General features: G+C 39.7%; 1 protein-coding gene across 1 annotated transcript in view; it reads right to left on the bottom strand.

Annotated features, from left to right (window-relative positions):
* Positions 1–3,510: 3,510 nt before the first annotated feature.
* Positions 3,511–12,921, bottom strand: part of HS3ST5 (heparan sulfate-glucosamine 3-sulfotransferase 5) — a 33,297-nt gene continuing 23,886 nt past the window's right edge. The window contains exons 2-3 of the mRNA XM_075046388.1: positions 9,890–10,028; positions 3,511–5,246 (exon numbers count right to left, since the gene is read on the bottom strand). Of these exons, the coding sequence (XP_074902489.1) occupies positions 4,316–5,246; positions 9,890–9,996 (1,038 nt within the window). The 5' untranslated portion in view covers positions 9,997–10,028 and the 3' untranslated portion in view covers positions 3,511–4,315. The remainder of the gene's footprint in view (positions 5,247–9,889; positions 10,029–12,921) is intronic.

Raw genomic sequence — 12,921 nt, 5'->3', positions numbered from 1 at the left:
TTTTATCTGTTACAAAAGCATCATTTGAAAGCTTCACACAAACCAGCTGCCAGTAATTTTACAGCACCTTTATTCTCTCACTATTGCTAACATTTGATTGTTTAGAGTAAAGTAGATCTAGCTTGCTAAATCATGATTTCAACAAGTCTCATTAGTATCAAGGAGTCTGTGTGGAGGACAGGAAAGGAATTTTCTTCAAAAATTTATTGTCATGTGTTTGTGGGTTGACTGAACTTTTGCCTTGGTTTTCTTCAAATTATGACCTACACTTTGGTCTTACATATAATTCAAATCAAAACAGTGAAGCAATGTAAGTTAAATCTTTTCCATGTGTATTCAGACATGAATCTTTCGCATTCACTCAGCAGCCCACACATTCTGGATATATCCCTAATGCATGTGTCCTTTATAAGTAGCTGCTAATGTAATATGGAACTGCAGAGAATTTAAATACTATGCATCTATGAAACAAATTTTAATGGCCTTATTGTCCCAAGTTTATGGGTATACCTCAGTGTCCTGCTGTAGAGAATGCCATGCAAGAGACATTGCTCACTGTGGCCTTCTTGAAAAGAGCTTCACTAAGTTCTCCTTTCTGGAAGTTTACCTGCTATGGACCTTGTATTACTATATCCTCTGTCACTCAACATCACTACTGAGGTCATCCAGGATCTGAAAAAGAAAGATTTCTCTAAGTTACTTCCTTATCTTCTCCAATCAGAGGGCTCCAATAAGTTGCACAGGCTCCCAGTATGAGTTAGGTCAGCTAGCCAGGGAATAAATGTGTACAGCAGTGCTTCCACAGCTTGGGTTTGAACAGTGGTTGGACTGGCTTGTGACACTGGGCTTGGACCTTCCCTGAGGTCTGTGTTACGCTGAACTGATGGTCAATACTTAAGAAGAACGTTAATGGTAGAAGGAGATCTTCACAGAATGAGTGAGGTTGGAATGGGGGGTCCAACCCCCTGATCAAGCAGGAACACCTAGATCCAGTTGCCCACAACAGTGTCCAGATGGCTTTTGAATATCTCCAATGATGGAGACTCTCTGGGCAACCTGTGCCAGTGCTTAGTCAGCCTCACAGTAGAAAAGTTTTTCCTGAGGTTCAGATGATGCCTCCTGTGTTCCTGTTTGTGCCCATTGCCTCTTAAAAACCTTGGACTAATATGTTGAAATATGTGGCTAAACACATTGTCTCTCTTGTATTCTTAGACATCGTTGCAAAAAAAAAAAAAATCCATTAAAATAGGGAAAATACTTTTTCATCATGCTTATTCTGCTTTTCTTAGTATAGTGGGTTAATGGTAAATGAATCACTGATTTCCAAATGTCAGTCCTTTATCTACCTATATACTGATTTCTGAAAATACAATTTCAAATTCATCTCTGATACTCTTTTATGCTGCAAATTGTTGTACTATGTAGTTTAAATAGCAGCTGGGACAATCTGATAAAAATGCACAGAAATATTAGCAGTTTTAATCCAAACATTTATCAGAGCTGTGAAGCCTGCAATTTTACGGTACAGAAAATATGAAAGATGCAATGTCTTTAGAGAACTTGAATGCCATAAGTTAACAGCTGCAACTTTATATAGCTGTGCATCACTCTGCAATCATAAACTCAAGCTATGAGCGCTCTTCCCAGTCTGAACACTCATGATCAATTTGAATAGAAATGATTCACTCAGGATTTGGGAAGCAAAGCAAAGAGGCTGAAATGAATTATTCACAAATTGCTCCTGAAGAGGTAAATACCATAAGGTCAGAACTTCTCAAACCGGTTATGAATACTGCAGCAAAATCCCCATTAACCTAGGAGTGTGCTTTGGGCGGTGTGTTGGATCTATGTATTAAGAAGCAGTTTTGAAATTTTCCCTTCACTAGGTAATGTCAAAAAGACTCGAGGACGTTGCGCTGAAGGCTCAGTGAAAATGACTCAGTCTCCTGCTCTTTTAGGCTTCTTAATATGTTGCAATGCTTCTGAACCCTCTTCCCTCCCCTGCTATTCCTGACTATTCCTCGGTGCTTTTTTGAACCAGATTTGTCTCAGCTATCGCCTAAATTTATCCATGTGTCTCCAAAATTGCAAACGATAAGCTGGAGTTAAGCCAGCTGACTTTAACAGGAATGTGCGTAGTCGTGCCTGTTAGATTACAGCCTCTGTGATTTTTCTGATCAACGCAGAGAGATATTCATTTCAAATGCATATTTCATGCTTAGAGGTAACTTTGGCCTCATTTGTCCCTTTCATTGAAAATACATCTTAGCCTTCAGTCGTAGTTTGTAGCCAGGACTATATGAAGACAGTAAGTATCACCCAAAGCCACCTGGAATCTGTCCGCTCACCTGAAGATTGTGAAAACGTTAAATTGGATAAAATCTCCTCGTTCAACACTATTAGGCGAGTTAAATATCTCAGCCTTTATGTCTGGACGTGGGCAGGATAAATGGCTCTCATACAGGAAAACAGTGAGTAGTATTGTAGCTACTGCGGAAAATTTCACATATGCTCCACTGTGTTGTGTTGGCAAGGCTCCGAAGCAGCATGAAGAAAGGGCACATTGCTCACAGTGCTAGCACATATGATTAAAGATACAGCAAGACAAGTAGCAATCTCTCACAAGAGTTTTAAAAATCACTTATTTAGAAAACCGATCCTTCCAAATCACTGAGCAAGATAAACAGCCCACAGGGAAAACTTGATCTTATTATAATCTGAACTACCAGCTACTCTGCTACCATTGCTCAGAATATTCAGATGTTCTGGATACCTTCCAAAATCTGTGTCCCCATCAATCTTTAGGTGTTGGTTTTAAAGTGGTTGGGTTGTTGTTTTTTTTTTTCTTTCTTTCCTTCTTTCTTTTTTCTTATTTTAAAAGACATTTTTCATTTGCTTTTATTTGTTTGCTTATGCATCTTTAAGAGCCATGCAATGTATAAAGCATGAAAATACTCATTTCCTGAGCTAATTTCTTGTGACTTACTGAATGGAAACATGAGCTCTATGTTTATACCAGTAATAACAACTCTGTGGTTGTTTGTTTAGAGCAGGTCCATATGCTGCCAGAAAAAAACAGAGGTATCACAACTGTTTTCTTTGACTTCTGAAACATCACCAGCTTTCAGTGATGAAATCTCTATAACCTTCTTCTAATCTTGTTTATCTGTCGTTTTGGTTTTAATGGCCGCTCTGCTCTTTTGATGTACCTGGTTACAGTAAGCTTTTACAGTCATTCTTTAGCCTCACAAGCTACTGCAACTGAATTAATTATAGCAAAGTGCTGCAACAGAACAGCAATAATGTTCTTTGAGGTGTGCGTTACACCAGACTCCCAGACAGATGAGTTTTTTAATAAACTCAGCTTCATCACATGTATCAGCTTTCTCAATTGTCTAGAAACCAAGTTTACACGTGCAGCTCTCTTTCACACACATGCACATGTTCTGTCTGGGCTAAGGGACCACACTGATGTACATCAAGCAAAGGTGAAAAGCCATTGCACATATAGGTAATTTTAATCCATTCCATTTTTAAATACCACAATAAATTTAATTTTCACAATAAATTAAATAGCCATATTCAGTTTACAAAATAGAATTACTTAGTGTGAAACCAGTATTTACAAACATTGTACACTATGTACACGATGTTTAGCTTTGTCGACACACAAGCATAGAAGAAAAAATTATTTGACCTTTTTTTGACACATGATTGACATGCTACAAGTGACACTATGGTCCATACAATAAAACAATAGTGCAAACTCACCACAGGAACTCTGAAACAATGTAGTTTGTATGAGATAAGATATTCATTTCAAATAATAAGAAAATAGTACTATCCACTCTCATTGTAAAAATTCAGCACTGTGTTTAAAGTGTCAGTATTCCTTTAGCAATATACATACCAAATATAGCCTGAAGATTATGCTTTCTCACAGTTTCACAGACTTTTGACATGAATTTTTATGGCATAACTAACTTTCTGCTTAGATCAATAAGTATATCACATAAACACTTCACTAAGCGAGAGGAACACTGACCCTTTTAACGGTGTCTGACTTTGTTTCCCTAAATACCTCCTTCCCTTTATTATGTCTTAAAAGATGCCACTATGCTGACAGTAAATTTATGTTAGTTACTATTCTGTAGAAAAAATTGATCCCACCATATATTTGGTCACACACTGCATATGTACACGTATGCATGAAAAAAAGTTACTTTGATAGCCGTGTCTATGAAAAGTGCATATTTTAGCAGAGACATTTATTGCATGTCTCAGGTGCAACAGAAAATGTCGTATGAAGTTTAGTTTAGGGCCAGTTAAATGTCCTCCCAGTGATCTGGTAGAATTTTTGATTAAAAGGATGAAAGAACTTGCGCAATTTGGTAATGACAGAGGTATCCACCTCTGGATGGATGCGTCCCTTGCTACCCGCCAGGCACTTGTTAAAGACAATGTTAAATCGCAAGCAGTAAAACCCTCTGGTGGCATTGAAGTATAAATTGTACTGACTTATCCTCGGAGGAAGATTTAGGAACTTCTCGACCAGCTGGAGTTCTGGCAGCGGTTCTGTGATAAGCCGGTCTCCGTCCACGATATGAAACTGCTCGATTGGGAAGTATTTTAACCATCTCTCCAGATGTTTTGTGTAGATGCTGGTTCTCACTGCCTTATACTTAGTGTTCACTTCGCAGGTATTAGGATCAATAGCCAGCTTCTCAAATTTGTAGTAAGTTTTGTTCTTTCTTTCCTTACCTTCCAGCACCTGAGTGTAATCAGAAATAGCTCTTGTGGTAGGTTCCCTGACAATGATCAATAATTTGATAGATGAGTTCATTTTGTAAATCCTTTCAGGTACTTCCTCGGTGATAAAATACGCAGGGCTTTTCTCAATTGTTATTTGATGAGGGTAAGAAAAAGGCATTTTTTTCCGGTACCACTCAATCCCCTTGGCATAGTTCTCATCATTGTCAAAGAAGTGAATCTCTTGAGAAGCTTTGACCACTGCGGGGTGAAGGTTCAGCATCTCCAGTAGTGCTCGGGTGCCTCCTTTCCGCACCCCAATGATAATGGCCTTGGGAAGCTGCTGAACCAGATTGTGCAGTCGTATTTGTTCCTTGGTGGCATTGCCCTTTCGGAATTCGTGGAGCAGCCCTCGCTTGAACTGCAGAGCTCGCAGCGGGATTTCGTCCTGGCCGCGGGGTCCAAATCGACCGTCGATGGGGCAGAGGGGCTGCAGTCTGCAAGCAAAATAAGAGGTGCATGTAAAAAGAGGATATCTCTTAAGGCAAGTTTTCTATATAAGGCAATCACACTCTTGGAAACCTTTTGCAATATGGTGTGACCACATTTCTACTTCTATTTTATTCTGCCAGTGATGAAATTGTTTGCAGATTGTTTGATTATTTATTCTGGTATTTTGCTGTGATTTAGCTGAGCAACTCCTAACTCTACCCTTCTTGTCTTTGCCAATATAGACACCATGATTACTGTTCTCAGGGCTTCTGGAATGTTGCTCACCTCCCACATTCCTCATTACTTTGTGATTGCTTTAGTAGTTTTAAAAGCATTCTAAGATGAATTTTATTTGGTCATTTTGATCTGAAAATCCAGTTCATTTAGGTCATCTCTCTCCCACACTTTTCCTATTCTAGCCTGAATTCTTTCCTGTGCTTCCCATTCCGTTGACTTTATTAGCTGCTGATCCAGAGTTGGCCTTTTTAGTGAAGAGGAGCAAAAGGGATGAAAACCAGCTTTCTAGGCATTGCTTTTCAATATTTCCCCTCCTCTTTAGAAGATGCCCAATGTTTTCCCTGCGAATCAGAATCAGAAAGACCAAGGTTCTGAATCAGGCGTGATTAGCAAGGGACAGAAAGAATGGCAAGAAAAGTATTTTTAAAATGCATTTATTGCATCATTACCTCGATAATTTTCTTACCATCACTTATGTATCCTCCCACTGAACCTCATTTTGTGCCTTACTGTTTCTACTTTTGCCCCTGCTTTTTTTGTGCTATTCTTTTATACTCACCTGCAATTATTTCACCTATTTTCTAGTTTTCTAATGCTTCCTTCTTGTATTTGATGTCACTGAGTGCAAGAAATGGTTCAGTAAGAAAAGTGTTAAAATTTTGCTACTACAGAACCTTAAACAAGCCCTCACCTCCACTCTCAAATCAGCGCTTTGGTCATTATACAAGCCAATATTGCACTGAGATGAAATTGGTGTGTAGAGAGAGCTTCCAAAGTCCTACAGAAAACTATTATTAATAATTTTGCGGAGCTATGCGCTCCAAAATTAAGGCTATGTAAGAACAAAGGTTGCCTAGACAATTTTAATATGAGCTCGCTGTGCGTATATATTATGATATGGTTCTTAAATTACACGGCCACATGCTATTATTTTTCACAGGACCCCTGCCTCAGCCAGTATACCAGATGGGCAAAGCTCATTAATAGCTGTTTAGGTATTCAGTATTTATTCTGGTTTCTCAGCATGTGGCCCCTCACTCATTTACTGTATATTATTCAAACCCTGCTTTCAGGATAGAATTATTTATTTCTTTATGGCTTTTCCATCCATCACTGCTTGTCGGGGTCTCTAATTTGACACTGATGCTAGGACAATGGATGGTTGGGACAAAGTAAGTTTGATTCCCCTGGCTGACCCACTAGCTGGTTCCTTGATTATCCAAATGCTGAGAGATATAGCCTGTCCAGACACAGGCAAAGAAACAACCCAGATGACATTGCTGGGCTCACATGAGCTCTAGCTAAGTCCTGCAGACTACTTAGAAAGTGCGAAGAGAAGTGAGTTCCTGTTATTTCTTTTCTCAAGTTTCCAGTCTCTTCTTTTCCTTTGCTCTCTGCCATCTACTGAATAAGAGCCTGACTTGGTGGCAAAGACCGAATCATTGAAATGCTGATGCAAAGCTGCCAATTAAAAAACCCCAAACAAATAAGCAGAAAGCAATGTCTTGACTTAACAGTGGTACAATTTGGTCAGACTGCGGCGTGGCTGGTAAGACAGTCTTTCTGCAGCAGCGAGGTGGCAGTTAAAAGCATAAGAAACAGAAGCTGCAATTGCTATCTCTGTTCTTCTCTTCCCTCTCCTTCTGTGTATTTGTTATTTGTTTTCAAGCAAAGAGGATTCCACACCAGCAGTTCCAGACCCATCTCAACTAATTTTATCTCTTTTGCTCAAAAAGACAGTTAGCACTGCCTTCAGTGTAACACAACAGCTTGTCAAACAGGGTGGTTTCCTTTAAAAGTAAATAAATACTCAGGATATCCTCTAGCCTAAGGGAAAAGATTGGATGTTGTTAAAAGTCCTTCCTCAACGCTTTACATTTCAGGTTTTTTCACTCTTTCCCCTTCCTTCTCGTCTCTCTAAACAATAAAAAATATCCTTTAAAAGATCTTGGCAGTGGTGGTATTAAGCAGGCTGTCAGATCTTGGTAGTTGAATCCCCAGATGCAACTATTTACTGATATATTGCAACATGTTAATATTTTTGATTCTCTGAGTCATTTTTTCCATTAAAATAACAGTCCTTTGCAAAGAAAGAGTATATGACATTTATTTTATCACCAAAGTTGCTCTCCCAAAACAGGCAATTTCTCAAACCACAACAATAAAACTCCACAAATATTATTCTTGAGAAAACCCACCATAAACCAATTGATCTCAGGGAACTTTATTTTTGACAAATTTCAAACCAGCTAAAATAAGGCTGGGCAATCTTAATGACAAGTAGCAGTGCTGTCTCTCCTGATCCAGAACACTTGCTAATTTTTTTTCCAAGGAGGTGTCACAGTGGCAAGATTATAAGCCTGGTTCCAGCAGGAGCAGTTTGGAGTGTGGAAATCAGGTGCGGAGGCTCCTGGTACTGCCAATGAGGGAGTCAGGCGACTCGAAAACTGATCCAGATCGTCTCAAAATTGCCAGGCACTGAATCTGAGCTTCCACATGTGAGGCAGCTCCATGCACTCAGGATCAGAAGGACAGATGATGGTCTCCCCTGGAGGGAAGTGCTCAGTTTATCGGAATTTATGACCCAGTGAATCAGATAAGCTAGTGGTAATTTCCCTTCGAGCCTAAGAAAACTCAAAACATCCCTGTTGAAGAGCCTAATCTGAGGCTATTAAATGTGGGCCAACCCCAGCTCTCTTGTTCAAATTAGATCAGCATAAATTAAGCATAAATGAATCTGGATTCTTCCTGAACAATTAGTTATTCCAAAGCCTATTGAAGCTACTCAGTGTCCTTTTACTGACAGATTCAACAAGTTTGGATTGTGCCCTAGTGCTGAGGCAGAAGAACATTTCCAGTTAATTCATCTGTGTCTCATCCTTTCTAGTGCTTCCTTCTCTCTCTCTTTCATAGCAAGTCCAAATAAAGGAGTGCTTTTTAGCAGTGTGGTATTTTTCACATTGGGTAATGCAAGAGAATGAAACTGAATTTTACTGCCATTGGCAACATTATATATGAAACTGGTGGAATTCACTGCCGCAGGAGGTCAGCGAGTCAAATACTGTGGCGAGATAATTTTATAGCCATCAGTAAATTCTGTAGATGTGCAAGCATAGATAATAGCATAAGGTTAATTAGATTTCATGCCTCTGAGGATAAAATATACTTTTGCAGGGATCAGTAAGGTTTTCTGCCTCCATTTACAGAATCACATTAGTCTCAGTGAAGTTTTCACCTCTGAAGCATCAGAGATGCTTTGACCACCAGGGGAAAGAAGACATAAATTCTGGGGCTTAATTTGCAATGCACTTGGTCCTAGCTGAGTAGACGGTCTCCCTCTTCTTCTGGAGTGGATTTAAGTAGCTGAAGAAGGCACCCAGTGAACTCAGATGGAGCTCAACATTACCTAGCAATGGACACTAGGTTGCTCTGTTTTCAATTCCCTTTCATGCACTGCGTATTCACCCAGTACTGTGTCACAATTTTGAACTCAGCTAATATTTTCCATCATTTAAAAATGGACACTAATAGAGCATTAGCACCGGCAAGCTGTCTACCAGCTTCTGGACATCTTGAAGTCTTGTTTCATTCATTCTTTTGAAACAGCTTTTCTATCCTGTCTTTGTGTAGCACCTACCAGAGCAATCCCAGGCCATTTTGAAGGTGACAGAAAGAGCAGTGTCAGTGCAGGTAGCACTACTGTTGCACTGTCAATAACCAGTCAAAACTCAGCCTGGTCAAAAGTGCCAAATACTCTTTGATTTCCTCTGCTGGATTTTCTACTGCTCTCCAGGAAATCACTTGCAGAGAAAACCCACTTATTTAGCACATTCAGCTCCAGAAAATACTGGCTAATTAGCATAGTTAAAATTCTGAAACCCTGAAGCAATCTTTCAAGTGAAATAGTATTCAAAACTTGACGAGCTACTCTGCAGGCTCATACTTAATTTTAACTACCACTGTAGCACATTAATTGCTTGCTCATAAATTTAGAAAAGATGATATATAAATACATCATAACTGTTTTGCTGAAACTAGAGGTCAACACACAGATGCACACAGACAAAAATGAGCTACTGTAATGACATTTTTACTGGATGCTGGTTTATTTCTTCTCTGAAAATAAGCGTCAATGTGCTTAGAATACAAATGAACAGACGGAAATACTTTGACAGGGATGACCTGTGACTCTATTTTCTTACTCTCTTCTCCAAAGGAGAGGAAAGAACAATGAAAACCACTACTAGAATAGACAGTCTTTCTGTCTTTCTATACATGAGTAGACACTAAAAAAAAAACCCCAACCAAACCCCCCAAAACCCAAACCAAAACGGAAATCTGACCCTTGAAGCAAAAACTCAGAAAATCATAGCCCATTTATAATTAAGAGAGCAGCTACTTAATGACTTACCTATCCAAGCTCCCAACTCTGGCAACTAGATATAGGAGACTTCCAATAGCAAGGCTGCCTAGCACAAAGAGCTTCTGTCTCAGCAACGCCTGCTGTTTGAATAGCATGGCCCTCCATCAATCTTCAGGACTTCTTCAGTCTGCAGAGAGAACACATAAAACACTCATCAGAAAGCAATGTGCAGGGTAATGTTTAATCAGTGATTAAGCCACACTTGCAAAATCTTTTCAAGCTGCAAAATAAGTCGTTAAAATTTTTTTGTTTGCTACTGTTTTTCTGTCCCACGTGGTAACACCAGGCAACGTATCTGGGATAGGGTGATAATTCTGGAAGTGACAGTTCAGCTATACCCATCATTACTAGGGCTGTCTGATAGCCACACTGTGGGTCTTGACTACGTAGAAGCTTGCATTGTAATAGAATCTCTTGTTAGGTAAACATGTTTAGACTTTAAGCCCTTCAGAATCAGCCTGGGCTAGATTTCAACAGAAATTTAAATGCTCTGCTGCCAAGTGAGGCAGCAGTAACCAGGAGTTAGGTCCTGTACACACAGTGTATGGGGGCACATTTACTGTGTCTCTATTATTATTAGAGTGCAAGCTGGAGACAAATCTAAACCAGTGTATTTCCTGATCTGTGCCAGCAAGCCCATGACGACAGACCTGAGAAGCACGTAGCTGGGGTAGACACAATGCTGATTTTTCGACACCAGCACATCCTTCAGCTCTTCCTGCGCTGCGTGTCAGCTTGGGCTGTTCTGTGGAGAACCTCTTAAGCACCTCATCTGCCTGACACCAGCCTCGGCTCTCACCTCAAGACCTGATTGGTACACAAACTGGCATCCTTGAACTGAGCATGCCTATATACCCAGATTTCAGCAACACCAAAGCATAGACTTAAATTTCCTTTTCTGATGTGCTCCAGAAACCATCTAAAGCCCACAAATGAGCTTCACTTCAAATACTTTAGATATGAGGCAGGCAGGAGTCAAAAGATGTGACCTTGTGCCAAGAAGATTCAACCAGAATAACCAGGAGGTCCCTAGGTAAAGTAGAAGGAAATGCTGAGTACAGCTGTTTGTCTTCAGCCTGACTCTTCCCTAGCCATGAGGTTTGTGTTCAGGACTGAAGTCCTGTTTAGGAGACTCAGAGCTGCATGCCTAATGCCTTCTTACAAGAACTGAGGAGAAAGATCAGCTCCTCCTTTCAGAGCACAGCCAAAGATGTGGTTCTTCACTCTGTACCAATCCTGGGCTACAAATATACAGGAGAATTAAGTTCAAATCCTCTCACTGGCTCAGGGGATGTAAAGCCGTATCGTCTACCTACCGAATGAATGCTTTAATCACCATATTGATCCTCTTGATACAGAAACCATAAATATAAACTGGAATCGCCTGAACTACTCATCCATAGTCTCACTGCCTCAACCAGGGAATGTTTAATGTATTATGGAGTAGCTTCAACAGAAACTGCTTTTTTTTCCCCCCTGAATTTTGACTGGACTTACTTTGAACAATTTTTGATGTCAAGTTTCTTATGTTCTACTACTAGAAAAGCTCCTTTTGCAGCTCACTTGCTTCTTTTCCAGTATTAGGATTTGCATCAGGCAAGACTGGGATAGATTATTATAAGCATATAACTATACACAGAAGCAGAATGGCTAGGGAGGGTGCAAGGTTTGACCAGCCACTGTTAAACAGAGCCTGCCCATTTCTGTTAATTTTTTTGGCCCAGAAAGCTCTCATGAGACTCCAGGATACAGTTTGGGAGCTACTACAGCCAGGGACCATTCCCAATAGACAGCACGCATGCGGCCTGCCTGCCTTAGTGCTGGTTGACTTTAATGGTATGGATGCGGTTCACTCCATACTGGTTGTCTTCAAGGGTGGTAGAACAGTCATTCCCAAGCACATTTATTTTACTGCTGTAGAGAAAACCTTTGTAAAACAGCCCATCATCTCTTCATAAAAGAGCCATGGAACATTGAAGCTCTGAGTCTGACTGAGCCTCTAACACACTTCTGGTGTGCTAATAATAATAGTAACTCCTTATACAGCCAGGTCATAGCTCAGGATAACCTATCATACAGGATAACCTATCATACAGAATATATTGCTTTTTACATAGACAAAAGCAACTCTATAATAAGAATTCTTAGATAAGACAAGAATCATATAAAACACAGAATAAAAGGAGTTTGCAATGTAAATACAGAGTCAGAAGAAGTATTATCATCCTTTAAAAAATAAATGAGGAGCAGAGGTACAGAGGGATTAAGTGATTTGCTCAAGGTCACAGAGAAAACCTGTAGCACCACTGGGATTCAGTGTGAAATGTCTGAATTCCTATCTAGTGCCTTAACTGCATAATAAACTTTTGTCTTTTTTCTTAACATTGAAAAATAAACATAAAAATGACATATAAATGAGGAATTGTAGACATTGAGCAAGGCAGAAAACCCATAGCTGAAGCTTAATTATTAAGAAAAATGCATAGATGCTATACCTCTATGTTGATATGCTACTGCTAATTACTCTTTTAATTAAGTTATTTAATTAAAAAAGAGGAAAAAGAAGGACATGGTGGTGGTGATGAAGATGATAGCAGCAAATTTTCAACGGTTTGCAGTTTTAAATTCTTCAGTGCTGCTCTCTCTGAATAAAAGTACCACTTCAGTGTTACAACAATTGGTTCTGAACTTCATCTCTCAGGAAACATGCACATATGAAGCTCTCTGTACATGAAGCTAAAGTGCTGTCCACATGTTCTCCCTTACACAGGCTCTTGGACCCCAGTTAAGTCCTACCTGCAGGCCTCACTAAGGCTGTGGAGGTCATCAGGTCATAATGAAATCAAATTAATGACAAGCTGTTTCCTGAAATAGATTCCACAAGGGCTCATGACCTCAATATTAATGTTTACAATAAGATTCAATGCAAAAAACCCCAACCCAAACTAACCAACCAAACCAGTTCCATTTGCTCTGTGTCTGCCTGTACTGGAGTACAGAAAACTTTTGCACAGAATGAC

This window comes from Buteo buteo, chromosome 15 (genome assembly GCF_964188355.1).
Source record: "Buteo buteo chromosome 15, bButBut1.hap1.1, whole genome shotgun sequence".
NCBI classification, from domain to species: Eukaryota; Metazoa; Chordata; class Aves; order Accipitriformes; family Accipitridae; genus Buteo; species Buteo buteo.
The sequence above is the reverse complement of the archived record's forward strand: the minus strand, read 5'-3'. Positions and strand labels throughout refer to the sequence as shown.